This window comes from Heliangelus exortis, chromosome 30 (assembly GCF_036169615.1).
Source record: "Heliangelus exortis chromosome 30, bHelExo1.hap1, whole genome shotgun sequence".
In the NCBI taxonomy this organism is placed as follows: domain Eukaryota; kingdom Metazoa; phylum Chordata; class Aves; order Apodiformes; family Trochilidae; genus Heliangelus; species Heliangelus exortis.
In genome coordinates, this window is record NC_092451.1 from 1,672,929 (window position 1) to 1,699,604 (window position 26,676).

The 26,676-nt window shown below is 40.5% G+C and overlaps 2 protein-coding genes across 6 annotated transcripts in view; one reads left to right on the forward strand and one right to left on the reverse strand.

The window, feature by feature from the left end:
* The window catches only part of UNC5D (unc-5 netrin receptor D), a 106,227-nt gene that overhangs the window by 57,653 nt on the left and 21,898 nt on the right, over nucleotides 1–26,676 (forward strand). For 2 of the 5 annotated variants that reach the window (XM_071729224.1, XM_071729228.1), the window contains exons 5-11: nucleotides 13,044–13,224; nucleotides 14,177–14,344; nucleotides 14,860–15,024; nucleotides 18,312–18,344; nucleotides 22,089–22,274; nucleotides 23,812–24,189; nucleotides 25,645–25,729. In XM_071729224.1, coding sequence (XP_071585325.1) covers nucleotides 13,044–13,224; nucleotides 14,177–14,344; nucleotides 14,860–15,024; nucleotides 18,312–18,344; nucleotides 22,089–22,274; nucleotides 23,812–24,189; nucleotides 25,645–25,729 — 1,196 coding nt within the window. The remainder of the gene's footprint in view (nucleotides 1–13,043; nucleotides 13,225–14,176; nucleotides 14,345–14,859; nucleotides 15,025–18,311; nucleotides 18,345–22,088; nucleotides 22,275–23,811; nucleotides 24,190–25,644; nucleotides 25,730–26,676) is intronic. The other 3 variants (XM_071729226.1, XM_071729225.1, XM_071729227.1) reach the window with 3 other exon arrangements.
* The window catches only part of BRF2 (BRF2 general transcription factor IIIB subunit), a 437,620-nt gene that overhangs the window by 20,925 nt on the left and 390,019 nt on the right, over nucleotides 1–26,676 (reverse strand). The gene's annotated exons all lie outside the window — the stretch shown is intronic.

The window sequence follows — 26,676 nt, forward strand, 5'->3', positions numbered from 1 at the left end:
ATTGCTTTCTTCAGATAAAAATTACAGAGTTCTCAATAAACCCTGATTTACTGATGTTGATTGTAAAACTGTTATTGCTGCTAATAAAGCCTGTAAATCTCAACAGGTCATATTTGCTTTGGACAATAAAATTTCACATAAAGGCTCAGAATGTAAGGCTAATTCTACACTCCTGAAGGTAAACAACCTCTACTGGAAATAATTCAGTGTCTTTAGAGCTTGGTACTGGATTCAAATGAGTAATGGCTCTGGTCTGTGGCAGTAAGCTTGGGGTTATAAACTCTCTTGGTATTTTCAAGTTGAGGATGATCTGTCCTGTTAAACATGAGGATGAGGAATAACTGGGAATGCCAGGACGTCTTGCTCAATAATTGTTATGTGAGTGCTGAGAAGTGTAGAAGGTTTCAAAACCCCGTGCTGGCAGCAAAACACTGTTTCTGATCCAGGATTTTATTTCATTAGAGTTTGGATGAAGCCCTAGATGAAAACATAAGGCTTGAAATAACTATGGACAAAGAAGCTCATCTTCTGTTGTATTAGATGCAAAATAGATGCTAATTGTGGCATTGCAGTTGTTTGTTTGTTTTAATCCATACTCATGGACCTGGAAATGCAAACTGAAAACAAAATGGAGAGCAGGCTCCAACCCCTTTCATGTGACCATGCCAAAATCTGTCTGATTCCCTTGGAAGACTTCGAGTATTCCACCAAGTGCAGAAGTTCAGGAACATTATTTTCCCAAAGAGCACACATTTCCTGTGCTTGCCATAGCCACAGGTTATCCAGTGATTTATTCTGACAATGGCTATGAATGACTGATACAGTCACACCTCTGATCATGCAATGCAGCTCAGTAACAGGCAGACACTTTACAATTGGAATGAAATTTAGGTTCAGCTCATTTATTTATGTGAGATTGCCCCGTTATCAAGAATATAAATCTTCATCTCTGGAATTGTTTTTCTGCAGCTTGGAGGTGCTGAAGATTTCTTAAATCTAGGGATAGGAGCATTAGCAGTAAATGTTCTTGATCTACACCATAGCTTAGTCTGAACTTAGTTTGGTTGTTACTTTCCATGTCAGCATTTTCCAGGCAGATCTATGTCACTGTGTGCCATCAGTGGAACCTCTTGTCCTGCTTTTGTACAGCATTTAGGGGTCCACATCTGAGAATCCTGGAGCTGTCACCACAGTCAGCATCTTTGTCAGTGGTGCCTCTCAGTAAAATTTATTTAAAATTTATTTTTGGGGTGAGGCAGCAGGGATGGCAGATGACATCATACAGTGATCTAGAGCAAACCTCTCAGAGAGATGATCCTCTGGATCAGGTTTAGTTTTGTTGGGAGAAATGGGAGCAATGAAAATACCCAGATTAATTTTCCTTATATGCATTAATTTACACCTACAATATGTATAAAAGGATCTAGGAGAACATGGATTAAAGGCTTGGATCCATATTTTTAAACTCTGTATGGCTTAAAACTTGGCTTGTATAAATTCCTTTACAAATAATGGAAGCTCAGGTGACATTGTCAATACTCTGCATGCTCACACAGTGCAGTTATAGTAAATAGTCTGAAAGCTGAATAACACAGAAGTGGAAGCAAACAATCAAGGAGGACTACAAATAAAGAATTCTAATTCAGCTTTAATGTTATACAAGCATGAATCAGGAGCACCAAATCCTGCTGAGGCAAGCACTGATTTTAATGCTGCTTTGAAATGCAGTGTACTGCCTTGATTCATTTAGCAGCATCATCTGGGTCTTAAGTAAAATACATAAAGGAACATCTCTCTAAATCTGCATTCTCTTTCTAAGAATTTGATTTCATTCTTCATGGAGCCAAAGTCCATCTCTTATGCATGAAATAGTATTGAATGTGCCTGATTTTGCTAATAAAAAAGCCTCCTGGCATGTATGACTGGTCTCAGCTGCTATTTAAAGTTCTTTGTGTTACTGAAGTAAATTGATTCTCATACTTGGGCTTATTTTCCCCATGCACAATGCTGTGTTTTCTGTGTATATGTTTTGTACTTGCCTATTGTTGTTTAAGTTTATGACTTTGCATTATTCCTGGGAAGACAGAGCAGTTATTCATGGTGCACTACTTTAACTCACAGTAGAAAAGCATTACACTGGTCTTAGGTGATTTTTAGAGCATATCCTTAACCTACAGCCTTGCATAAAATATCCTTCACGTTCAGCTTTAGCCAAGGCTCTTAAGTCCTGTGTGTGGTTTATAAATGGCTGCACTTCAGCCTTGAAAATGTGGAATGAAGACTGTCTGGAGCAAATGAGGCAGAGCTTAGCCCATCTCAAGAGAGAGAGAGCAGGTTTCAAAGTGTCCAGTGGAGCTCAGTAGTCTCTCTATTCCCTGCCCCTGCTTCTCAAGTTCTCAGGCAGTTTCTCTTCATTTATCCCCATCCTGGAAAAGGGTTATCAAGTGGCAATTGTGCAGTTCACCTTGGGATCACATGAGCAGTAATATGCTGAAGTCACAGCTTTATTGTTTGCTTCAGTCAGGAAGTGGAATAGATTTGGCTTTCTGTTTGTGTATTTTTGATTTTTTAAAGCACTATTCCATTTTTTAATAGACAGCTTATATATATATATTTTAGAGCTATATAAGACCACTTGTTTCTGCTCCTTTGCATTTTCACAAATTAATTTCCTGACATATTCTTTCCTTATCTTCTCCCCTGACCTTTACTTTTATTCTTTCTTTAAATAGCTTTTCTCTAGTTTATGTTCTCTTCAGTTTCTTGAAGCTCTTCTTTTTTGGGGGGGTGGGCAAGAGGAAGACATCAAAAACAGCTCCTCCTTTTGCTGCAGTTGGAAAGCTTGCTGCTTTGGCTGGGTGCTGAGGCATTTGCAGCCTCTCCTTCATTCTGTGAAGGAATTCCTTCATTCTCCTTTCTCCTCCCATCTTCAAATAATTCTCCTCCCAAGCATATCCTCTTTAAGGCCCTTTTTTGTTCACCCTCAGCATAAAGCTGCCTCCCCCTGGGGCCCCCGTGGGTGTAAAACAGTGTTTGCAGGGCTGGGAAACTGAAGTAGGATTTTGCTGATGCTGTGTTCAGTCTGATGATGAGTTTAAGTTGTTACCACATTATCCAAGGTTCTGTAACACTTTGAATGCAGGTTCACAAAAATGTCTGAAGGAGTTAAACACATCTGGATCCCTAGGCCAGCCACCCAGGCTGGGTCCCCCAGCTGCTTTTTACAAATCTCAGCTTTAAATCAATACCCAAAGTGCAAAGCAATGGAGCTGCAAGCTGCATTTCTAACTAGGTATTAAGCCCTCATCCTTGAGCAATCCATGCTGTACTGCTATTTGCTGTGTATTACAGCCCTGCCATTTCCATGATGTAGTGCTCTTCATACCTATTACCTTGGCTATAGAAAGCAGCTTTGGTAAGATTTCATATCCATAATGCTGGCAGGTTGGTAACCCTAATCATACCTTAGTGTTTTCCTGTACTCTTGCCAAAGGATATTTTGCTTTCTATTAATTTTAAGAACATGCTGAGCACTGGAGTCACTGCCTCTCAGTGACACCATCATTTACTTTCAAAGTGAAACAATGAAGAATGCAGACAACTTGATTCTGTCATTTTATGCAGCTCTGTACCAGCTCAGGTGTAGCATCTGGAATCAATATGACTGATAGATCCTGGTGGTTTGCCACAGAGTCAGCAAACAGAATAAATTATAACATCCTCTCTAGTTCACTGATGGTAATTCCTGCTGTCTGGTTCTTGATAGTCAGGATCTTGCACTCTGTGGCTGTTGTCAAACCAGTCTTGAACTGCAACCTGAAAAATACATGGTCATTATCCATTGAATTAAGTCTAGGCTAATCTGTTCAGTATGTTCTATCTTACTAGAGCTTCAGGGAGAAAAAGATTAATTATTTTTGGTACAGGAGCAATAAAAATGCTTGTTTTTGTAGCTAGGAATCTTTTCAGACCACTGACTTTAAGGTCCTTTCCCTAGTTTGGACAGGTGTTGTGCTATGTTAGAGGCACATTACTACTGAGTCTCCTTCCAGTGACAAAAGGGTTTTAAATTTCCCAGAGCTTGTTCCTGTTCAGTTCATTAGACTCGATAATCAGGTTCTTAAAGGTTTCTTTAATAAAATAGCAAGCTTCCATATTTTGTGCTGACATTATTCATCAGAAGGAGTTTCTATCACCTCTATCAGACCCGGGTTCAATGTGAACATGGTATATCTTAAATTTAAAGAAGGATGTGAAACACAGTCCTGTAAAATGGAGCTCCTTCTAAAACTGCCACTGAAATGGGAGCAGTTGGCCTGAGGTGAATTAAACCCAGGCTCTCAGCACTGGCAGTTACTGCAGATTTATACTTTCTTAGAAATGTCAGTCCCTTTGTGCTGAAGTGCCATATAAACCATGATACTGCAGCTCTTTCTACATCTGCTGTCTGATTTTGGTTGGTGTTGTTTTTGTGGTTTTTTGGAATAAAAGGGCAGCTGTTGTGCTAACCTATTACTGATGAGTGTAAACTTGTGTGGAGTGCTCTGCAGAGGCGTGTGGAATACTCCAAAATATCTTTATCATTTAATATATGCATATATTTAGGTTTTGAATGTGCTGTACCCAGTGCTACTTTTTCAAATGTTTAACACAGATTTTGACATTTTTATGGACTGCTGTAGATGTTCCAGGGAATATCTGCACAAGTTCTGACAGTTTATTTACCGCTAGAGCTTTTAATGGAAATGCAAAATAATTTCTCTTCTGGGCAATTGATATTCCATTCCAAACACATCAACAAAATGTGAAACCCACATAAAATTCAAAAGCTGCAAGTATTCCAAAAGTAGAGTCATTGCTGCCTATTTTACATAGGCTTGTGTATTTATGGGGCTTGTACACATACAGTAAAATGTAATATGGCAGGATAATGGTATTGTAGTAAAACACTATGGCAAAAAGGCTTGGTGAATTATAGTCTTCAATGAATCTTGTTTCTAGTTATAGAAAACAGAGTATGATTACTAAATGCAAACAGCGTGCGTTTTATGCAGTTATAGATCCTGGGTCTTGTCTGGAATATCAATATTTGCTTTACTTTAACGTACATTGGCTACAAATAAAATGAATGCATTTCATTTTTCTTCGAAGACATTTCACTTTCAGGACTTGGCTCAGGTATGTGCAATATGTCTCAATGATTATTTATCTCCATGTAAGCTCTTCCTGTAGGCTGGTTTTGTTTTAAGCAAGCACTGCAGCTAACGTTCACATTTTTTAAATCACAAGGTTATGGAAAGCTGTAAGAAATTTGATGGTTAACTTAGAGATGACAAAATTCGATTACGTTGCATTTGGAACTGTGAAATAAATCCCTTTGGCTTTATGAAGAAATTATGCAAATCTTTAACTATTACTGTTAGTAATGAAAAATAGGTTTCAGCATTTCAGAATGCCTGACAGTTTCTCTGTGGGTGGCTGTGAGGTCTCTGAGGCACTGCCCTCCTCTGCAGGAGGGAATGTTGTCTTACAGTTTAGATCTTCAGCCTGCTACTGCTGCATCAGTCCAGGCTGTTAATGAGGTGTAGATCATCACTGCCTTTTTGCTCTTACTCTTCCAAGAATCCAAAGAAATTTAGACTTTTTTTATTAGACACAACACTGTGACTATGATGAAAAATACCAGAGATTAAAGCAGCTGTTACCAGGCTCTGAAGCTGAATGGCTGTGTGTGTGGACAAAGCAGTTCTGAATCTACTTAGAACATAAAAATTCTACTGAAGAGTCCTTAAAGATTTTAGAAGTATCAAATTACCTTCTCTGTGATCTCCCTTTATCAGTTCTCACCACACTGTACCAAATGAAACAGAGTATCTTCTAAATGTTGATTCTCTTCTACTGAAACACTGTGGCAGCTTACTCATAATTACTCTATTTTTCTTGTGATTTCTTGGCCAGTTTTATTTGCTCCGTGTTTTAAAATTCTGCCATTTCTCCCCGTTGCACACAAACGTGCCCTTTTCAGTTCATATATTTAGCTGCTTTTAAGACAACTTCATAAGTTTAATTTTTCCACCTTCACATCTATCAGAAATGGAGAAGTGTGCAGTTCCTGTGGCTGGTGCATGGCAGGCTGGTCTGGACCAATTGTGTTCAGCACAGTCTTTAGTAATACATAGTGCTTCTTTCTTCTAACAAACATCTGCTCAATTAAAGCCTTTTTGTTTAAGCCTGTGATTGCTTCACAGAAATACAGACAACACAAACAGAATCAAGATTTAGTTTATTTTATATGCTGTTTCATCTTTGATCAAATCTAGTCCTCATCCCTGGCGCTTCATCACCTGTTCAAGAGAAACGTTTGCTTCAGTGTTACCTTTTTTCCTGAAGTACTTCATCTTCAATGCCCTGGAATGTATTTTTTTTCTTTTCACTCAACCTAGATCATGGATTAGGTATTACAACAGCAGTTGTAATACACAGAGTACAGAGCCTGGAGTAATACTCTGTAGAGGTTCAAACAAAGAACAGGTTTCAAAGGCAGAAAAGGCTTCTGATTATCAGCGCTTGTAAAAACCACTTCAGTGCCATTGCTCAATATGCTAAAATAAAAAGCCTTAGATTTCACAGTTATTCTGTGTAAGTGGGGAATAAAAAGGAGGTGGTTTTGCATAGAACTGGTAGGCTTTTGAATATGTTACAGATATTTCAGGGAGTTTTGTTAACTGTACGTGTTTCAGAGCAACCCAACCAAGTACATATATTTTGGGATATCCGGTTGTACAACTTAAGTTAATGGTAAATTGTTTTTTTTTTCTTTCTGTTTCATTACAGTCACACTTTAAAATGTTATTGCTAGGCTATTTTAATATTGAACAGGATGTATTTTGGTTGGAGGGGTTTGAATTCACATATTAATTTACCATGAGCAGGCAGAACTCCCCGTTGCTGGGGAGAACCATCCCTTCAGCTAGAACCTGCTACAGCTTTTTCTTTCCCATTCAGACCGGGCACTAGAGAGAGGGGGAACAACTGGATTTGTTGCCTTCTGTCACCCTAATGTGCAGCTGGAGATTAGACTCCTCTCTTAATTGTTCTGCCACTGCGCTGTTGGAATGTGTTAAATCTGTCACTTCATTTTTTACCTGTACCCTTTTTTTTCCATCTGCACCAATTATTTGAAACGATGGCATTTGTCAGCTCTCTCCTTGTCTCCTTAGTGATATCTCCAGGTGCCCCTTTGCTGATCTTGTATATTTTGCAGCTACTGGAAACACCTTACTTCTTGCACATATACCCTTTACTTGAAAAAATTCTTGGATCTTCTTTCCAAAATGAGTCTATGTGCCGGATTTCATGGGATCAAGTGAACTGTGTGCTGTGTTTTCTTCCTGTAGAAAAAAAGTGTTTGTTTTCCTTCTGGGATTTGACTTGTTCTGAGTAAATCAGTACAGCCAGGAGCTATGCTGAGGTCATGAAATAGAAATATTGGAGCAAAACACTTCTGAACTAGATTGCTAAAATGAGGAGGGGAGTAGGTGGGGGGGAGTGAAATAACTTTGTAGTTCCCCTGAATAGATAATTCCTTTTTATAAAGACATGTGCTTTGGGGCTTTTCTTTTTTTGATGTACTGTTTTGCAGTGGCATATATTTTTCTGGTACTATTTTCAGAATTGTTCTTAATTTTGAATGCTTGAACTTGAAAGGGTAAGTTATAAGACTTTATCATTATGTTTATAATAATAAAAGTAATTGTGTGAAAGAGGCCTACAAGAACTTGGAAGCTGTGCTGTGCCTTTTGCCTGATGAAGATAGTTGGAGGATTTACAGCAGACTGTGTTCAGGGGGTTTGATCCTCTCACGTTACTCCCATTTTGCTAAATTGCACCTCACAGTCACAGCAAGAGCAGCTCAGTTGCTGTCAGTTGTGACTTGTGCTCTAATTAAGGGGGCAAGAGGGGAAAATGCAAGATGTCCTTGGATTAAAGACTTTTTGTATCTGCTCCACTTCAGTGCAGATTCAAATGCCTTCTGCTAGAGAGTATCTTGTGATGAAGGACTACCCATGTGTTCTCAGGATATTTTTTTTTGTCAGTTAATTGCCCCTGAAGCTGTTCTTGCTCTTCGTTTTTATTTTTGTGATTTCTGTGCAACTGATTTTTGCTTTTTATGCCCAAGGAAGCTCCTCTGTCATCTCTGTCTCTCTCTAGAAATCAAGAATCCCCAAACATGCTGAGCCTCACTGATCAACCACTTGTCTTCTCCCACAAGCAAGGGAGGTGTCTTGAAGCCCTTCTGTTCACTTTTTCCCAAGATTCTTGTAATTTCCCTCTTCCCACCCAAATCTTGGTCTATCTGTGTATTTCCACAGAGGTCTCTCTCCTGAACCCTGTCAGCAGCACACACACTTTGTCCTTCCTCTGTCTGTAAACGTGTCTGTGTGTAGTTACAGTTGGACCAGTTCCATGGTACAGCCAACAAAAGCCCAGGCTGATTTATGAGTTACTCAGTGTGTCAGATTTATGTAATGAGATTATATATTCAATGTAATGAAGGAAAAATATGCTTACCAGAAGAGTGTGACAGCACTGTGATTAAACGATTCCATAAGAGTATTCCCTCAGTGGATTAATTTTAAAAAATGCAGCAGGTACAGCTGACCTGCTTCTGGTGTGCTGCTAGCGATAGGCTCCTACCTAGCAGATTAATGTTTCTTGATTTTGTTGATAAAATAACTGATCATGAAGGTAGATATGAATGGTTTGTATCCAGCACACTTGCCTTTCCTCTTTATTAATCTCCCATGATGGTTTGTGCTGATGAAAACTTCTCCTGCTTATTTGTTTAAGTCTTAGGGTAGAAAGAAAAATAAAACAGTAACAAAGATACGCTGCCATCTTAATGCATCACTGCCACTGGGGAGCTGCTCATCCATCCCACCTGCAACATTAAGAAAGGTTTCTGCAGCTGAGGCAGACTGGAATTTTTAGAAACAGGAGTTTCATGCTAGATCTGAAAGGAATTGAAAGGAACGTATCTTCCTCTCTTCCATTGGACATTATAGGTCACCAAAAAAGCCATTTTCAGTAAGGCTTTTAAAGAGTGGGGAATATGAGACCTAAATCAATTAAAAGGTAAAAGGAAGTTCTTCTAGCCAGAGGCCTCTGCCTCACTAGGAGGGAAAAGAGTTTTATTTTGTGTGGTTATCTGCAATCTGATGAGCAGTACCAAACCTAGCTATTAATTGCAGTCTATCCTACTTTCTGAACACTCATCTGTTGTACCTGTTTTAAATATAGGGAATCTGGGACTGACAATACAGTTTTATCTAAAAGGTACAATTATCTGCTTGTTCTCCAAGAACATAATGAGCAGTGGTATGGGCTTAAGGGAAGGTTAGGAATGTATTTACTGCTTTCTCCATATTTAGAACATCAGGTGTTGACCTTTCCCATCTTAAAATCACAAAGCGTTTATCTTGCATCAAGAAAGCAATTGATTCTCTCCTGAGGAGAATCTGACATTCTAACTATATTATCTTTGATTTATATGTGCTCTGGTTATTGACCACAGGAGAAAGTCAGATGTTGCATTTAAAGGGCAGGATAGTAGAACCTAAAAGCAAGAGTACCAAGGTCCTTTGTCTGCTGACCTACAGAATTATCACATGTGCCCACAGGAACTCTGAGCTGTATTGTTCCTGTTGGGTCTTAAATCTCTTCATAGTCTCAAACAAGAAATACCAGAAACAGTGGAGGATTCAGTTGTGGGCAGACAGCTTTTGGGATGTTTAAATTGGATTTAGCAATTGATCAAGAACTCCTACCTAGTGCATATCAGATCTTTTAAGGCCTGTAACTGATAGCTGACCTGCTCTCTCGTCCTCAAGGTTTAACTAATGTTTAGTATTAAAACCAGCCACACAAAATGTAATTTCAACTATTGCAGATAAGAATATTCTTTATTCTTACAGGAGGTTTAACAGCTCCCTCTGAAATTTGGCAAAGGGCGAGTAATGCTTAGGCAGAGGAATGTGATTTCCTCCTCTGGAGTTAGTCAGCTTTTCTTCTTGAATTGCAGAGGTGATGTCTGTGTAAAGGCCAAGGCAGTGCCTGTCAAAGGGAAATAATTTGTTCCCGGTGACATTGCCATCAGGCTCAAACACAGCTGAGGTTTGGGAGCATAACATTCTGTTCCCACAGAAGCCACAACTATAACCCATAAAATGGGCAGAGCTTGAAGGGAGCTGTAGCAACCTCTGCCAGAGCTTTCCTACGCTCTCCAGCTCAGCTCTGCCTCCACCAGTATTGGGGTTTTTGCAAGTCCTCAGAGTGTCTGAATTTGCTGTATGGCAAGTGGGAGATGTCTGGCTGCAGTCTCTGAATGGATACACAGACAAATAAGGCTGACACACATGTATTATTTATTTTGCACACAGTAAGCACAGTGAGACTCCATCACCTGCAGCAGCTCAAACAGTGGTAGTGTCCCTGTGATGTGAAGCTGACAGGCTGGGCTAATGCTGGACACAGTTGACAGAAATATGAATGGCTTGGGATAAGCTTTATTTTTAAAGAAAAAGGGCTTGCTAACTCCCATCGTAATCTACCTAGGGTATGGTGTATTTAACTGATTTTGCTTTGATAAAGCTGCAAGCTGGTCTTTGATAATTGCTCCCTGTAATTGGAACAAATTTATGATTATGCTAATTTATCTGCTACCACCCAATATGCAGAAGCTGAGTTAATCCATATCTGCCCCTGCATTTCTTTTGTAGATCATTAGGAGATTAGCCTTTGTTAGAAATTAATAGGGGTATTTTAATTCTGAACAGATTTAATTTGAGGGGGGGGGAATTCATATTATCTTTAAATGAATTTATGGCACATAATAGCAGCTTTTAAGTCTCATTCAAGATAGAAACATTTAAAATCTTCAGACAGACTAATTCTTAAAAAGAAATGTATTTCATGGTGCTGCGAGCGACTACGTGATCTCCAGTGATGCTGAAGTGGGTGCAGTTAAATGCCAAAGAGTTTGGAGCCTCCTCATGAAGCACTGCAGGTTGGCAATTGAGAACAGTCTGTGTCTGCTGTATGGCACCATTGCAGCTTCCTTTGTTGCCTTTCTTTGCTTGGTTGTTTTGTGTATTTTGAGTGCTGAATTTTCCCAAAGGTGGCATCAGTGCAGGTAACAAGGACCTTTTGTCATCCGGACTCCTTTAAATTTATCAGTTTATCCTATAAAGTCATCCCTTAGTTCTACATCTTTGAAAGCATTTGTCTGCTGAGGCAGAGGCAGCGGATGAGTTTGAATAAGTCTTTTTTCTCCATGGGAGGAGGAGGCTGGAATTAGAGCTGAGCATTCACAAGTGTCATCAGGCCTCCAGATAAGAAGCAAAAGGCAATGCTTGCCTTGCTTACAAATCATCTTCTCATCACACATCACTCAACACTTTCGTGTTTATGTTCTGGCTGTTTAATGTTCTCCCTTCACTGTGATCATCATTCTTTTAAATGCTTTGCATTAATGTAAATGCTTTTCATTCACCAGGCCTGGCAGTGCTGGACTCAGTAAACAGTGGAAAAGGAAAACTGAAGGGACACTGAATAGCAAATTATTTACTTGATTGTTCTTCATCTCAGACCAGGAAGCACCTTAGACACTCACTGTCTTAAAACTTCACTGTTGATTCTAACGTGCACTGCTGGGAAGAAGGTGGTTTAAAAAATATAAAAAACAGAAGTTAAAATTTGAGGGGAGAAACAAAACAAACCAGAGTCATGACAGAGCTTTGTAAGAATGCAGAAATAAACCCGTGTGTCTTGAATGCCTGATGTAAGCTTTGGTGGTGACATTCTGTCTTTTTCTCTTCTTTGGTCAACTGCAGTTTTTGGAGAAGCATATATAGAGCTAAAATCTGTGTGAGATGTCTAATCTATTTCATACTGAGGTAATGCCTGTTTCATACATGTCTGAAATAATCAATTCCATAGCCAAGATGCAGGACACCAGTGCCACAGACCTGGCTTCCTTTCAGGGTGTGTTCCCAGCTGGGGTGCTGGGACAGGAGAATCTGGGGATGTGTCAGTCACACCCCTTCTGTCCCCAGCTGACCAAAATGACTGATGCTACTGGAAGGGCAACCTGCTGTCTGGCATGAAATCTAATTGGCTTTGATGGTCAGCTTTTGCAGATTTGTTTATAAACTGGAAAAAATCTACAAATTGCAGACCATCTGCACAGAGCAGTGTGCTAATGAATGCCTGCAGCTAGCAAATCCATAAGCTCATTACCACCAAGTTCCAAGTCCTTCCACAAGTTCCTAAACGAGGTTATTCATCTGAACTGAGATGGGAAGGGTATCTGACTTCAGGGCACAGCAATACCTCCTTCAGGTCTCTAAGAGCTGTTAACTCACATTTATTCAAGTCTTTTAATAGAATCAGTTTATTCTGTCTCTGTTTTTAATTTGTCACCACTGTAAGAGCATCTTACCATGCCTTAACTCTTTTTTGTAATGTTTCATGCAGAGAAATGCCTTGCAGATCATTTCTGGGTCTGCTCAGGAGATCTGTTGGTCAGTGAACTAGGGAAGATGTAATGAAATATATTTTACACAGCATTTCACTCTATTTATGTACCTTGACATCAAATATTAACGGACCCTGTTTTAAGAATATTTATGTGAATTGGGAATCTGTTGTTATGACTTTGCTCTTCTGCTGTGTCTGATGTTGAGTGATTTCATTCTCACTCAGCAAATGTAGAAATAATAATACTTGATATGTGTTATCCCAGTCTGTTTTGAAGCTTAACTGATCCTCGTCCAGTTGTTTGAACACGAAAGCAGTCTGTATCAGAGTAGTATTTTTAAATATTTGTTATTCTCTCTTGGTTGAATTTTTTTTTTCCATTCCTCCCAAGCAGCCCTTTTAAGTGACTGGTCCCTACCTCCTTCCTCAGAATTTAAGGAAAAGCAAACAAAAACCAACCCATCCTTTGCCTACTTCCTCTTCTTTTCTTCTCCAACCCTCTCCAGGTGGAATGGCTCAAGAATGAGGAGCCCATAGATTCCAATCTGGATGAGAACATTGACACCAGAGCAGACCACAACCTCATCATTCGACAGGCCCGGCTGTCTGACTCTGGGAACTACACCTGCATGGCTGCCAACATTGTTGCCAAGAGAAGGAGCATGTCTGCCACAGTTGTGGTGTACGGTCAGTGAAAATGGGATCATTATGGAAAAACACAGACATGTGTACTCTTATTGCTGGAGTACTTTGTATTTTTAAATTACAACTGGTTGTAAATCAAACAGCTGCCCTTGATCCTGTTACGGTGAATTTCAGTTCTGTTGCTCAAGGCTGAGATCATGCCTGCTGCTAGAGTGGTCAGGTTATGAGGGGTTTTATGTTTGCGATGATTTCCCAGAAGTTATGTCAATAATTACAATCCTTACTCCAGATATTAAGATCTCACTAAAAGCTAAACCACCTGAGTAAGCCTGGTCTGTATCAGGAAACCCCGAGGCACAGGCCTGGGGGGTGCATAAAATGGAGATATTAAAAAAGAGCCTGGATGTGGCACTCAGTGCCATGGTCTAACAACCGCAGCGGTGGGTCAAGGGTTGGACTTGATGATCTCTGAGGTCCCTTCCAACCCAGCCCATTCTAGGATTCTGTGCTAAAGGGCTGCAGCACCTGGGTCTGTGGTACTGCAGTGTCCAAGCACCAACCAAGCACTTCCAGATGTTACACAGCAAGGGACTGAGGGGCAGAACAGATATTTTATTACCATTGTCTATTGCTCTCCATGTTTATTTTACTGCATGTGGCATTTTAGTGTTGGAAACAGAACATTCCTACTTAACACTTTACAAAATAAAAGATCCTGTTTATGATTCAAGCAGAAGACATTTTAAGAGACCCGAAGTCCCTGCTTTTACCTCCTGCTTAGACTCTGTCAGTCATTGCACTCCTCAGCATATTCCTCTTCCAAACCAAACATTTGCATTGTCACCCTGGCCTTTAGGTAGCTGCACACTGATGGTTTGTAGGGGTTTGCTCTTGCTTCAGCTTGGAATTCACCTTTGAATAAAACGATCTGATGAGATTTCTTGCACGATCTCTCAGTCCACCCACTGCAGGCTCAGCTGTGTTTGTTTTGCAGTCAATGGAGGTTGGTCATCATGGACTGAGTGGTCAAACTGCAACGCACGGTGTGGCCGGGGGTGGCAGAAACGATCCCGGACCTGCACCAACCCTGCCCCGCTGAACGGAGGAGCCTTCTGTGAGGGGATGTCAGTGCAGAAAATAACCTGCACTTCTCTGTGTCCCGGTGAGATATGCACAGCCTGCTGTGGGATTCCTGGGAGGGCTTTCATTTAGTCTGAGATGTGAGGTAGAGAACTGTGCTTTGGAGAACACGCTGAGGTCAAAAAGGAGATTCCAGGTGCTTGCATCCTTGTTTAGGCTGCAGCTCAGAGCCCTGTGACCTGTGCCTGGGGTAGAAGGTGCGCAGCCTCTCTGCCTCACTGTTTTAAGGTGGATTTTGTATGAAAACATTAGAAGCTAATAGTGAGGTGCCTAACGAGATATTTCCTCCTGCAGTTTTAATTAATGTATTTGCAGAAGGAACCAAGCAGGCATCACCTCACCATACTGCTTCCATATTACCTGAGGTGGTGCCTTCCAATGCTGGACTGTAACTTCATATTTGATAGATTTATTGCTCCTGAGAATTATGCTTGGTTTCCTTGCTGTGACCTGAGACAGATATGAAGCAAGTCTTCTTGGTAGGGCCTGCTAACCACACCAGTCTGATCTGGGTGTTTTTATTTCCTCCTCATGCAGTGGATGGAAGCTGGGAGGTGTGGAGTGAGTGGTCGGTGTGCAGCCCCGAGTGTGAACATCTAAGAGTTCGGGAATGCATCGCACCCCCGCCGAGGAACGGGGGGAAATACTGTGAGGGGCTGAGTCAGGAGTCAGAGAACTGCACCGAAGGACTTTGCATTCAAGGTGAGTAACAGCTGGCACTGAATTGTGTCGAGGTGTGGCCAAAAGCCTGTACTGTAAGCTGCTCCATGTGGCCTCTGCCACACGCCCACGTCAGGAGATGTAACTGTGAATAACGATGGTTTCCAGAGGGCTCCATGTGCAGAGTTGGAAATCTACGTTGGGTTCTGAGCCACTGGATTTCTGTAGCACATACTTGACCTATTAATTATCAGAGGGTTCTAAATATCCAAATAAAGGTTTTTTGCAATATAATTACAGCCACCTGCTGCAACATATTTCACAGAATGTACGACTTAGCTGCTTACATTTTCTTGCAAGGAGGTTGGCAAAGCACCAAGATGAATCCTCTTGGTGCTAGAGCTGTTGAAGGTCAAAGTGTACTCCGTTTGTTGCCTCTAACACAGAAGTTAAATAAAGGCAAATACACTCTGTGGTGAGTTCCCTGTGAAAGGATTTGCCCTTCCTAAATGCCTGGAAAGCATCTGGCATTTGGTAGTTGTTACAATCAACAAACAGCGAGGAGCCAGGAAGATCAGCCCTGCAGCTGTAGAGTTGCAGAACACCTGCACTGAGCTGCACAGTCTCAGAACAAAGAAATGTGCAAGTTCCTCCCTACCCTGAAACGTGTTCCCTACCCATGCAGGGAGAGTGCTTCCTCATCACTTCCTAGCAATGAAATGGCAGCCACAGGGACAATCAGGGATGCTAAGGCTGGAAGATGCAATGCTTTTTCTTTAATTTTATCTTTTCAAAGTTTTCTTTTTATGTTTCCAGGATACTGGATTATCTTGAGAATAATCCTTTCATAGTGTGTAGTTACATGTCAGTCCCGTGCATCATCTCCTGTGCTGCTCTAGAGGTGGAGGAACAACTCCAGTATTATGCCTATTTTTGGTAGTCTGAAAGGAGCTTGTGGCCTGGGGGAGAGTTCTGGGCATTCAGCACTGAGTCACCTTTGGCTTGATGGAGATCTCTCAAAATCCCCTTGGAGCACAGCTGGTTTCAGGTACACTCTGGGCCTCTGAACACTGCTGGAGCAACAAGAAGGTGTTGCAGCACACAGGCTTTTTTTGCTGGTTTCTCCAGCTGTTAATTCCTCTGAGCCTCTCTGAGGAGTTCATCCAGACACTGTCTACAGACAGGTTTTTAGAATGTCCCTGTGATGCTCTGTGCAGTGGTGAAATATCACTTTAATATCAGTGCTGGTCCTCAGCTGACACACAAGTGACATTTGTAACAGCATTCACTGAACTGGGAAAGTGAAGCAGTAAAAGAGGAAGCTGTAGCTCAGTGATAGGAAAGCTGTTAGTGCCAGGTGATGAGTGGAGCTGAGCTCAGCTCCAGGTCTCTGTTTGCAATAAACTCATCTCCTTTTGCTGTGCCGGGGGGTCTGTGTGTGGTTTCAGAAGCTGAATTTCCATCTGCATTAAATAGACTGAAGTATTTAAGTATCTCGTGTTTCTTTCATCTTGGAGTGTGATCCTATTACTCCTTTATGGGTCGTGCTGTATCTGTATGATTGTGTCAGATTATTTTTAGGACTGTAATTTGCATTCTCAGCTAATAGGTATTGATGCAATTACCCTATTTTTTGAAATATTTTTCCCCTGTTCATCTTCCAATAGGTGCCTTTTCTGCTCTGCTTTTCATCCCATGGGGAATTGTGAAGGAAATGCAATACTGTGAAACAGAAAACTAATCTCTTGCAGGTTATTTATCAGGCACAACTTGTTAACTTTGTTTCTTTCATGAGGCAAAAATAGAAATGAAACATTTCTTTAGTTAACAAATAAGAACTTAAATGAAAATAAGGGTAAGAATATAAGAGGTCTGGAAAGATCAGAGCTGATTCTGAGCTGGCAGAAGTAATACTGATCCTGAGTACAAATTTTCAAATTTGGAGTCAGTAAAGAAGATGCTGATCAGTCCTTAACTGAGGAGCAAGTGAAAGTGTTTTTATTTCAAAGAATTTATCTTTGCACTTGTAATAATTAAAAAGATATAAATTTAAAAGCAGAAGAAAGGTGGAATTATTTTGTTTTGGTTTTTTTTATATATATATATGAAAGTTTAAAAAATAGAGACTTGACTCAGTCTGGATGCAAAAGTTATTTTCACTCATTCTTTGTAGTTTCTGCATATTTGTTTGTTCATTGTTTATTCTCTGTAGTATACTTTCCAGTGGTGGCTTTCTCTCTGTCTTGCAGTGGCTAAAGCTTTTCCTTTGCTCAATGAGAGGGGTTTGTAGTTTTTTCTTTAACTTTTATATTTTATCTATTTGCTTCAAAGATATTTTTATAACTTCAAAAGCTATTGGTTTCTTTTCTCAGTTCCCAAAATAGAAACAAACAAGCAGGCTCTAAGCAGAGCTACAAACATGGGGGTTTTTTTGGTGCCTCATAAATCAGAAATAATACTGTTTTCTATTTTTCCCCCAGCCATGATACAGAATGTTGCCAAGAGGCTGAAGCAATCTCACCAGTTTAGGTGGCAAAAGCATTCCCATTCTATTGCAGTTTTCTGTAGACAGCAGTGTGTGTCAGCAGCATGAAAATGTTTGTTTCCATTGCACAGCTTATGTCTGACACTTCATTTGGTGTTAATGTACATCATTTCCTAGCAAACACAAAAATTAAAAAACACACACTTAGCTTTTTGGCTTCTGGAGGAAACCAGTACCAGAGCCTTCACACAAAAAGAAATCCAAAAGATAAGTCAGGGAACAGCTCAAACAGAGTTTCCTTCCAACACAAAGCACCTGGAAGTGGATGTAGTTTTATCTGCTTCAGGATTTGTATCCCTCATTTTCTCCTACTCCGAGCAGTCCAGTTCTGCTGTCTGTTTTCTTCAGACAACCTTTCAACAAAAGGTATTGGGAGAGTTACTGAAGTTAGGCAGACTGCCCCAGAAACTAAGGGGTAGCAGAACTGATCTTGTATCAAATATACAAAGACATAGTTATTTTTTAATTGAATTTCTTTGCCAAATGACCCAATTCAAAGTATTGAAATTCTTTATTCCTGAGATGTATATTATTCTAAATAAAAACATCCAATAAAGTTAACAAATACTTGAATTAACCAAGTAAGAAATTACTGCAAAGAAGCATCCTGAAAGATATTTAGGAAAAAAAAAAAAGGCAAAAATATGGACAGCATAAAATATTCATATTGTCAGCAAACAAGGAGAAAATGTTTCATTTATAGAGCTAGACAGAAGCCATATGGGAAATAGATACACTCCATGTAAATTTATTAAGTGCAACTTTCTCTCTTTCTCTCTCTCAGATAAAAAACCTCTTCATGAAATAAAATCCCAAAGTAAGTTATTTTTATTTCTCTTGTAAATATAATATTTCTCATATTTTCTGCCATTGTTTTATTTGCTTAAGAGCTAAATAAAACAAAAGGTTACATGAAGGGTTTCCACATCTTCTGAAAGCATCATCTTAGCAACTTTGTGGTCATAAGTTTTAGACTAAAACCAGAAAAGTGACCATTCTTTAGTAATTTCTGTTTGGGAGAACTTTCTGCAGAAATGGTTATCTTGAAATTCATCCTTGAGGACTTGTAAAAAAAAAAAAAGTAATTAATTGAGGAGTTTGGCTTTCTTGACTCGAGTCTGCTTCCACTTCTGGCTCTGCCTGATCTTGTTGAGCTCACTTCTGCCTGACTGCTTCAGGGTGTTCACGTTGCTTTCCCCTGCAAACTGCATTTCCATCCCATTCATACACAGCTCTGGGGGCTTCTGTCCTGCAGGCTTTGGTTCTTGGTCTCCCATTGATTTCAGTGGAATTCCAGTTCAGAGCAGCACGTTTGGAGTGACCAATTCCAAATGAGCAGAAAGCCTGCATGAGGGTGTTTCTCCTTAACGTTGCCACTTCTTAACTATTTCTAAGGATACACAAAATAAAATTCAGGTAGCTCAAAAATGTGCTGTGGTTGCCTCGGCTGCTTAAGTCTTTTTAATTTTGTCTTTGTCTCACTGGAATCATGTCCTGGTTGGTCTGTGTCGTAACTGAGCTCAGGCAATTGATACATTTGTGTTTATCTGCACAGTTCCCATTAAATTAGAGAATCTTGAAGAGTTTCAGTCAAATCGCTTTATTTTCTGGTTTATGGAAAAAGGAACCTTAATGGGATTGATTTTAGCATCTAAGATACCTAGGAGAATTCGAGTTCCTTTCTAGGTTTATAGGTTTAGGAACACACAATACAGCTTGCTGCTATTCAGGGAAACAAGAACTCTGTTCAGGACTGCAGGAATCATCCTTGATGCAAAATCAAAGTCAATTATGAAGATAATTGAGAAACAACCTCTTCTACTAAATAGCCTCTTATGTGATTCTGACTTCTGATCCCTGTTCTCCAGGAGTGGCTCTGTGGAGAAACAGACTGAAAAGTTGGTAAGGGCTTCCAAAAGTGAGAGTGCTGGAAAACTGGGGAGGATGGGAAGCTGGGAAAAATCTTTCAGCTCTCCTGGCAAACTCTAATGGCAGTCAGGGGGAAATGTATGCCCTGCATAGCTCCTGGAAAGCACTTATTGTAAATGAGATAATTTAATCAATTATGTTTCCTAATGTACTAAACCAAATGTTTCATTTTCTGCGCCTGCACATCTTAAATTATCTTCAGGTGCTTTATGAAACTTAATCATAGTTAATAGAAACTTCATTACCATCAAATGTGCTTTCAATAAATGTTGTGTAACAGTGTCAGGAGGTGGAGTGAAATATAGGCTACAGTTGCCATAAACATGTACCCTGGAACTGAAATATATAAAAATTGTAGTATTTTATGAGAGTCCCTACCTTGTCTGGGCTGGGAGGATGCAGTTCATTAAATAATAATCAGTTGACTATAAATGTTTTCTTTTTTAGTTTGTTTGTTTTCAATTTGTTCCCTTCTGGGAAAAAAATGAAAGGAGAAAATTACCCATGCCCCAAATCTGTGCTTTTCTGTTTCCTTTAATTTCTAGTCTGCCATAAAAGGAATTATCCATAAGAAAAGACAGACATGGAAGAGATTGAAACTACTTAAAATAAAAAAAACAAAGTCGTATTTCTTCTAAAAAAAATACTAGCATCCTAAATAAAAATAAAATAACATCCTTTTTTAATTGTTCCATAGCAACAATTCAAAGGAACACCATGTCAGTCTTAAATTCCTGTAAGATACATCCTTTAAATATCTGCCAGCTTCTGAAAAGAACAGCCTTTTCCCCTGAACTCCAGGTGTTACTTACTTGTGGTTTGCAGGTTGGTTTTTTTTTCTCTTGCAATTGAGGAGTTACAGGAAAACTTGAATAGCTCTTCTGTGAGAGAACAATGGCCACTCTATTAAAAATGAGGAAACTCAGAAATAGGAACTTTTAAAAATGTAAATAGCAGTTCTAGTGAAAGAGTTTGAGGATGGGGAGGGGAAGGGATTTATATATTACAGACATTGGGGCCAGGCAGTTTCTTTGACTTTTGATTCAGCTGTCCCAGTAAGAAATGAGTTCCCTTGCCTGCCTCCCAGCACATCTCCAGGTGCTGCAGCCCCCTGTTCACCTGCTCAGCTCTTCCCTGCTGCTGCAGCTCAGGGAGCAGGGGGTGCTGGGGCCCTGCCTGGCACTTCAGTTGCTTGGGCTGGTGCTTGTCAGACACTGACAGAGGAACTGGTGAGCTGGGAGAAGGAGCTGTTCTGATGCTGTCCACAGGTGCTCATTTCTTTTATCTCAGTGGTCTGAAGTTGTGTTCATTTTAAAAATTCAGCTAAAATAAAATTATCTGACTTATTACAGAAAAAACATATGCACAAGAGAAGCCTCCTCCCAAATACTAATTAAGTAATTTCAGTAATTGGCTACTTATTAAGTGCTGAATATAACTTCCAAATCTATTTCTGTACATTGCTGTTTGTTTACTGATTTTCAGTAGCCTGGATTTCCTAGTTGTTTTTTCTCACTGTCATTTGTTATAAATAAATGCACTTTCTGTACCAACTGCTTCTCCCTTGGAGCAGAAGCACCAGCTAGCAGGGTACCAGACACTGCACAGAGCTCTTCCTCTAAACTGGAGTTTGGCACTAAGGGAACTATCTAAGGACCCATTAAGTGTACTTGCCAAGTAATTTCATTTCATGGTATGTGGTCTCAAATCCCAGAGGATCAAGAATAGTGGGACTGGATAATTCAATTACATAGTATTGCAGGTTTCATCTGTATTCGTTCTCTCCAAGCAAGGAATTCTTTGTCTCTGCTGTAAAAGTTTGAACTGAAGTCTCAGAAAACTTGGCTGTAAGCTTGAAGCTTGGGTGCAGTCACAGGGAAGGTTCAGTTTCCAACCTGTGTTTAAAGACTGAAGATGTTTGCAGGAGTCCAAGAAGATGTGTGATCTCCTCAGCCCTCTCGGGGCTGTGAGCAGTGGGAGGATGGACTTGTTCCTTCTGACAGTAAAGCTCACACAGAAAATAGGGAGTGGAAGGGAAATCTTCACTAGAAATGTTTCAGAGTCATGAACTCCTGGAATTCAGAATTGAAACCTAAAACTTCAATGTCCCCAGAAGCTAGCAATAGATGAGAGCTCACACTGATACCAAAAGCTGCCCTCCCTACCTGCAGTTGCTCCACATCCTCCCTTTCAGGGCTGTATTACCATACCTTAATGATCTCCACTGGGCTGGAATGGGCACTGCTGGTGGAGCTCAGCAAGGAGCCCGAGCTGGCAATGTGTGCTGATGAGAGGGGGCAAGCACTCTGCTTGGCTGTTGCCAGTCCAACTCTCCTGTTTTAAAAAGACTGTAAAGATCATGATGCAATTCCTAAAACAATGTGAGCTCATCTATATGGAGTGATGCATCAGGAAACTTGCTCATGCTTTCAGATGCTTGCTTTTCAGTCTTCCTTTGTGCTTCACTCTCCTGCTGTGATCTGCTCCACATTTCTTTAGTCTCAAGCTTCACATCCCTGGCCGGGTGGCTGTGGCCTCACATAATCATACAACCTCTGCTCACGGCAGCCAGCTCCACTCAGGATGCTTTCATGAGTGTTGCTGACTTGGTCCCCCCTTTTTCTGCCTGCAGATATGGAGACTGCCAGTGACATTGCCTTGTACTCGGGGCTGGGAGCAGCAGTCATTGCTGTGGCTGTGCTGGTGGTTGGCGTTACCCTTTACAGACGGAGTCAGAGTGAGTACGGCGTGGATGTGATTGATTCATCTGCACTGACTGGAGGCTTCCAGACATTTAATTTTAAAACAGTCAGACAAGGTTAGTGTTGTGATTTCATTTTCTTCTCTCCAGAGCTCCTACTGCAAAGAGATACTAGGCTCATATTCAGTGACTGACTGTGGGAGGGCACCCTGGCTTACTGCCAAGCAGATGTGTTGAAAGCCAGGGAGGGGCAGCTTGTGCAGGAGGAAGAGGTTAGAAATGGCTCTTAGTAACTCTGCTCCTGACCTCTCATGGCAGCCTGGACAAATACATAATCTTTGCTGACCACACTCTGAGTGCCTTAGAAGTGCTGTCACGAGCTACTACACTGACAATTGTGACTTAGAAAAAGCCTCCCCAAACCAAAACGAATGAAGCAAACCCAGAAAGCACATCTGTAGTTCTTTACTATTGAGTTACTGGTCTCCTTTCTTTACTCCAATAAAAGTGATTAATTCTTTAATGTTTATTTGATGAAGCCAGCTTTAATTGTTTTAAAAGTTGCTGTTAGCATGCTGACATCCACATTCTGAGGTCTGTGGGAAATAAATGTGTGTAAACGTGTACAGATTATAATAAACCTTCAGAAAGCCACAGTAAAGTCTGGCAGTAATATTTTCTTGTGATACAAGCAGAATCCGGATGTTTTCTGGAATATTATTTCCTTTAGACAGAAAGGTGGGGTGGAGTACAAATGGTGATTACTTCAAAATAGTTTGTTTCTTAAAATCTGTATTGGCATTCTAACGTGGGACCTGTCTTGTTGTGGATGGGTGAGTGTGCTGGGGGGTGTGAAATATCCCCATGTCTCTGCTCTCTTTGGAAAAGTGAAATGTGGCAGAGTTGATTGGTGTCTTTACGGTGGTGTTTTTACAGTTGCTTAATTTTGGGGAGACATTCTTCATTAAGCATAAATTGGAAGAAATTAGGAAAAGATCTTGGTAGAGGAGGCTGTCTGAAGGATGTTTCCTCCTTCAGTTACAAACCCAAACCTTTCACTAGAGTCACAGAATTCTCAATGACTGTCTCAGACAGTAACTTTTTTCTTTGTTGTTCAGTTTGCCATGAAAGTCTTGGTTTGAGTCTGGGGAATTGTTTGACTTAATGTTTAAAAAAAATTAGTTGTGGATGCTCTGAAAACACCTGAGCACTTTCATGCCAGGGTGCTGTTAGTTCAGTTACTATGGGTTCTCTGCAGTTTTTTTTTCAGTTTCATGCACTCTGGTGTAGCCTGAAGTGTGGAAAGCAGTGATCAAATATCTGTTAGGCTCATTGCATCATTTAATCTGTTTTTTAACATTGCCTAATGGGATTTTGAGAGTTTCAGGAAGGAAAAGCAAGTTCAAACCAACAAGGTGGAGGGGTGTTTTAGCCCAAACACTCTGTCCCTCAGCAGTATCACCCAGCCTGGCTCAGTTGCCCAGGGCTTGCACCCCTCACAGCTTGAGCTCCTGCCTGACTCCAAATAAACTGCCCACAGCCTGCACACCAGGGGCTCTGCTTCTATCCCAGCCAAACCAGGATGAGGTCAGAAAATTTCTGATTTCAAATCTTAACCCAGTAACTCACACCCTGGTCTGTTTCATCCCACCAGGTAACTCCCTGCTTTTGAACTCCTCCATGCAGCCTGACCTGACAGTGAGCAGGACGTACAGTGGCCCTATCTGCCTGCAGGACCCCATGGACAAGGAGCTGATGACTGAGTCTTCACTGTTCAACCCTCTGTCTGACATCAAAGTCAAAGTCCAGAGCTCATTCATGGTGTCCCTTGGGGTGACAGAGAGGGCTGAGTATCATGGAAAGGCACATTCTGGAACTTTTCCCCATGGGAATAGCAGAGCTTTTGGCACAATGCAGGCTAGAAACAAGGCTACCTATATTCAGAACCTGTCTTCTATTTCAACAAGAAGTGAACTGAAGACAACTGCCATTTTTGGACACCTGGGTGGCCGTTTAGTGGTTCCAAACACAGGTGGGTAGATCTTTCCTCATTAAAAGCATATAAAATAATTTTAGATTAAACTTATTTTGCATGGTGGTGTGTTCTAGAACTAAATTTTTAAAAAGAGAAGGGATGAAAGAAACAAAGAAAAGGAAAAGTGGGCTCTCTCCCTTAATGCAAATTTTGGGAAGGAGAGCATGTTGCCCACACAGGAGATAACTGATCAGAACAAAGCTTGGGCTGAGTAGTAAAGAGGCATTATGCCTATTTGAACTGTTATAAATTACTGCCTCTCTTGATGTCTGCAGCATGAAAGTCATGTTAATCAAAGCTGTTGCTTGCTTGGATCCTGATCCAAAAGAAAGGCTCCCCAGGAAGGAGGTCGATATTGGATCAGCATCTTATATAAGGGGGTGATATTCAAAGCAGAACCTACACACATCAGCACTGGGCTGCATTAACATTGTCAGAATTCATTATGGTCCTGAAGTCTGCAGCATACAACAAACACATCTCTGGAGATCAGCTCCCACTCTGGATGAAAACTCCAGTGCAGCTTTCATTAGCACTGACTCCTGCCTTTCTGCTTTTCTCTTTCTTCTGGCTTAATAGCTGGACAGATTTCCATAGTGGGGCACTTCAAAGTCAACTGACATTTGCAGATTGGGCTGTGCACTGAAACCTCACTGCAGAGATGGCTCAATTTGCATTCTTTAGGAAGGAGTTTGTTTTGTGACTTCAGAGTTTTGTGAGATGTATTTTAGATTTAAGAAATTAGCTGAAAATACATGGCACTCAAATAAAAAGATGTGGAAATCATAGCTGTGCAGTATGTTGCACTACATCACTATGTTCATATGAAGCTGAATGAAGTTCCTTACATTGAATATTTTTCTAAATAACCAACCTAGCAAAAAGATCCAGATTTCACCATTGCTAGCTGAGAGGATATCCTTCAAACTGTGGTCATCTTTATTCACTTTAAATTAAACTTTGTTTTCATTGGACTAGTGTGTCTAGGCTTATCTCTTAGTACCTATTTGAACTGAATGATTGAGAGTTTTATCCTTCATGTTTCATAAAATGGCTACTTTTAAGGTTACTAGAAAAAATGTGGTCTCTGTTTAGAGAAGATGGATAACATTATACAATTCAGGGATACAGTATTTAGTGTACAGTCATGCACAGCACAGGGAATGTATTCATTTCTTCACAGATCCTGGAATGTTCTGGAATGAATATTACAAAGGCAGAGGCACTATGTCAGTTCAGTTATAAATTAAGTCCCCCATACTATATATTTAGCTAATTTATATAATGATTGCCCCATCAATTAGATTACTTAAATTTGCAATTTCTGTGCTTCTTCTGCCTATTTACATAAGAATTAATTTGGTGGCCAACTGTAAATTACAGTGCAGTCCTACTTAGCTGAGGCTCTGCATTGTGTGACATGCAAATCATTCTGCCTTTGCTGTTTTGTAGGAGTCAGTTTATTGATACCACACGGAGCTATTCCTGAAGAGAGCTCATGGGAAATCTATCTTGCCATCACTCAAAGGGAGTCCAGGTAAGAAGTACATAAAAAATCCACACACACATCCAGAATCCATGAAACTGCCTCACTGGATGGGTTCCTTGTCAACACTGTCTAAAGGAATGGAATGTGCAAGAGTCACTCCATCTGCTCTGCTGCTGGTGGGACCACACTGTGGTGACATCTGGTGTATCTGTATAAATTACAGTGAAAATTATCTTAGTGTGAGGCTTCTGTGAAATCACATGGAGTTACTGCAAGTGCTGTTAAAAGATGGAATAGCTGGAGAAGTCTGATGTATGATAAGTGCTGAATTCTGAGTTGATTTTTTCTGGTTTGGTTTGCAGACGACACATCTACTGACAGCATAAATGTTTTCATTATTGTTACAGAACCTTTGGGCTCACAGCTCTCATGCCTGTTTGCAGGTTGCAAGCCCCTGTAGCACGCAGCTGTGGAGTTGTTGCTTCATGAGAAATATTTGGTAACCCAGAGGCAAATGAATGAATGCTTAGGACCATTTATTAAATTTTATAAATCACCATGAAAATTGCCAGCTGGACCAGCTGATGAACAGTAGAAATTAAGCTGCACTTTGATTCTTAGGGGGTTTTTAACATTGTGACAAGTTAGTTCTCTGAGGTTCTCAAGGTTTCAGCTCTGCCATTTATTTCAAAGACAAGGAGGAAACAAGCTGCTTGCAGTTCTTTAACTTTCCTGGCTTTCTCAACCCAACCCTCTCATAATTGACACTTGAAACAGAGCTAAGTTAATCTGTAATGTATGCTTTAACTGGTTAATTAAAGGATATTTTGAGGAATCACTGGTGAACCTTCATTCCCAGTGTTTGTGAGAGAGGTTTTCAAAGGGCAGGTTTGTACAACTGGGAACAGGAGAGTTGGTTCTACACCTTTACAGTAGTTACCTCTCTTATCTCCCTCATCTTAAATACACATTCATCTCGAAGCACTGGAAAACTG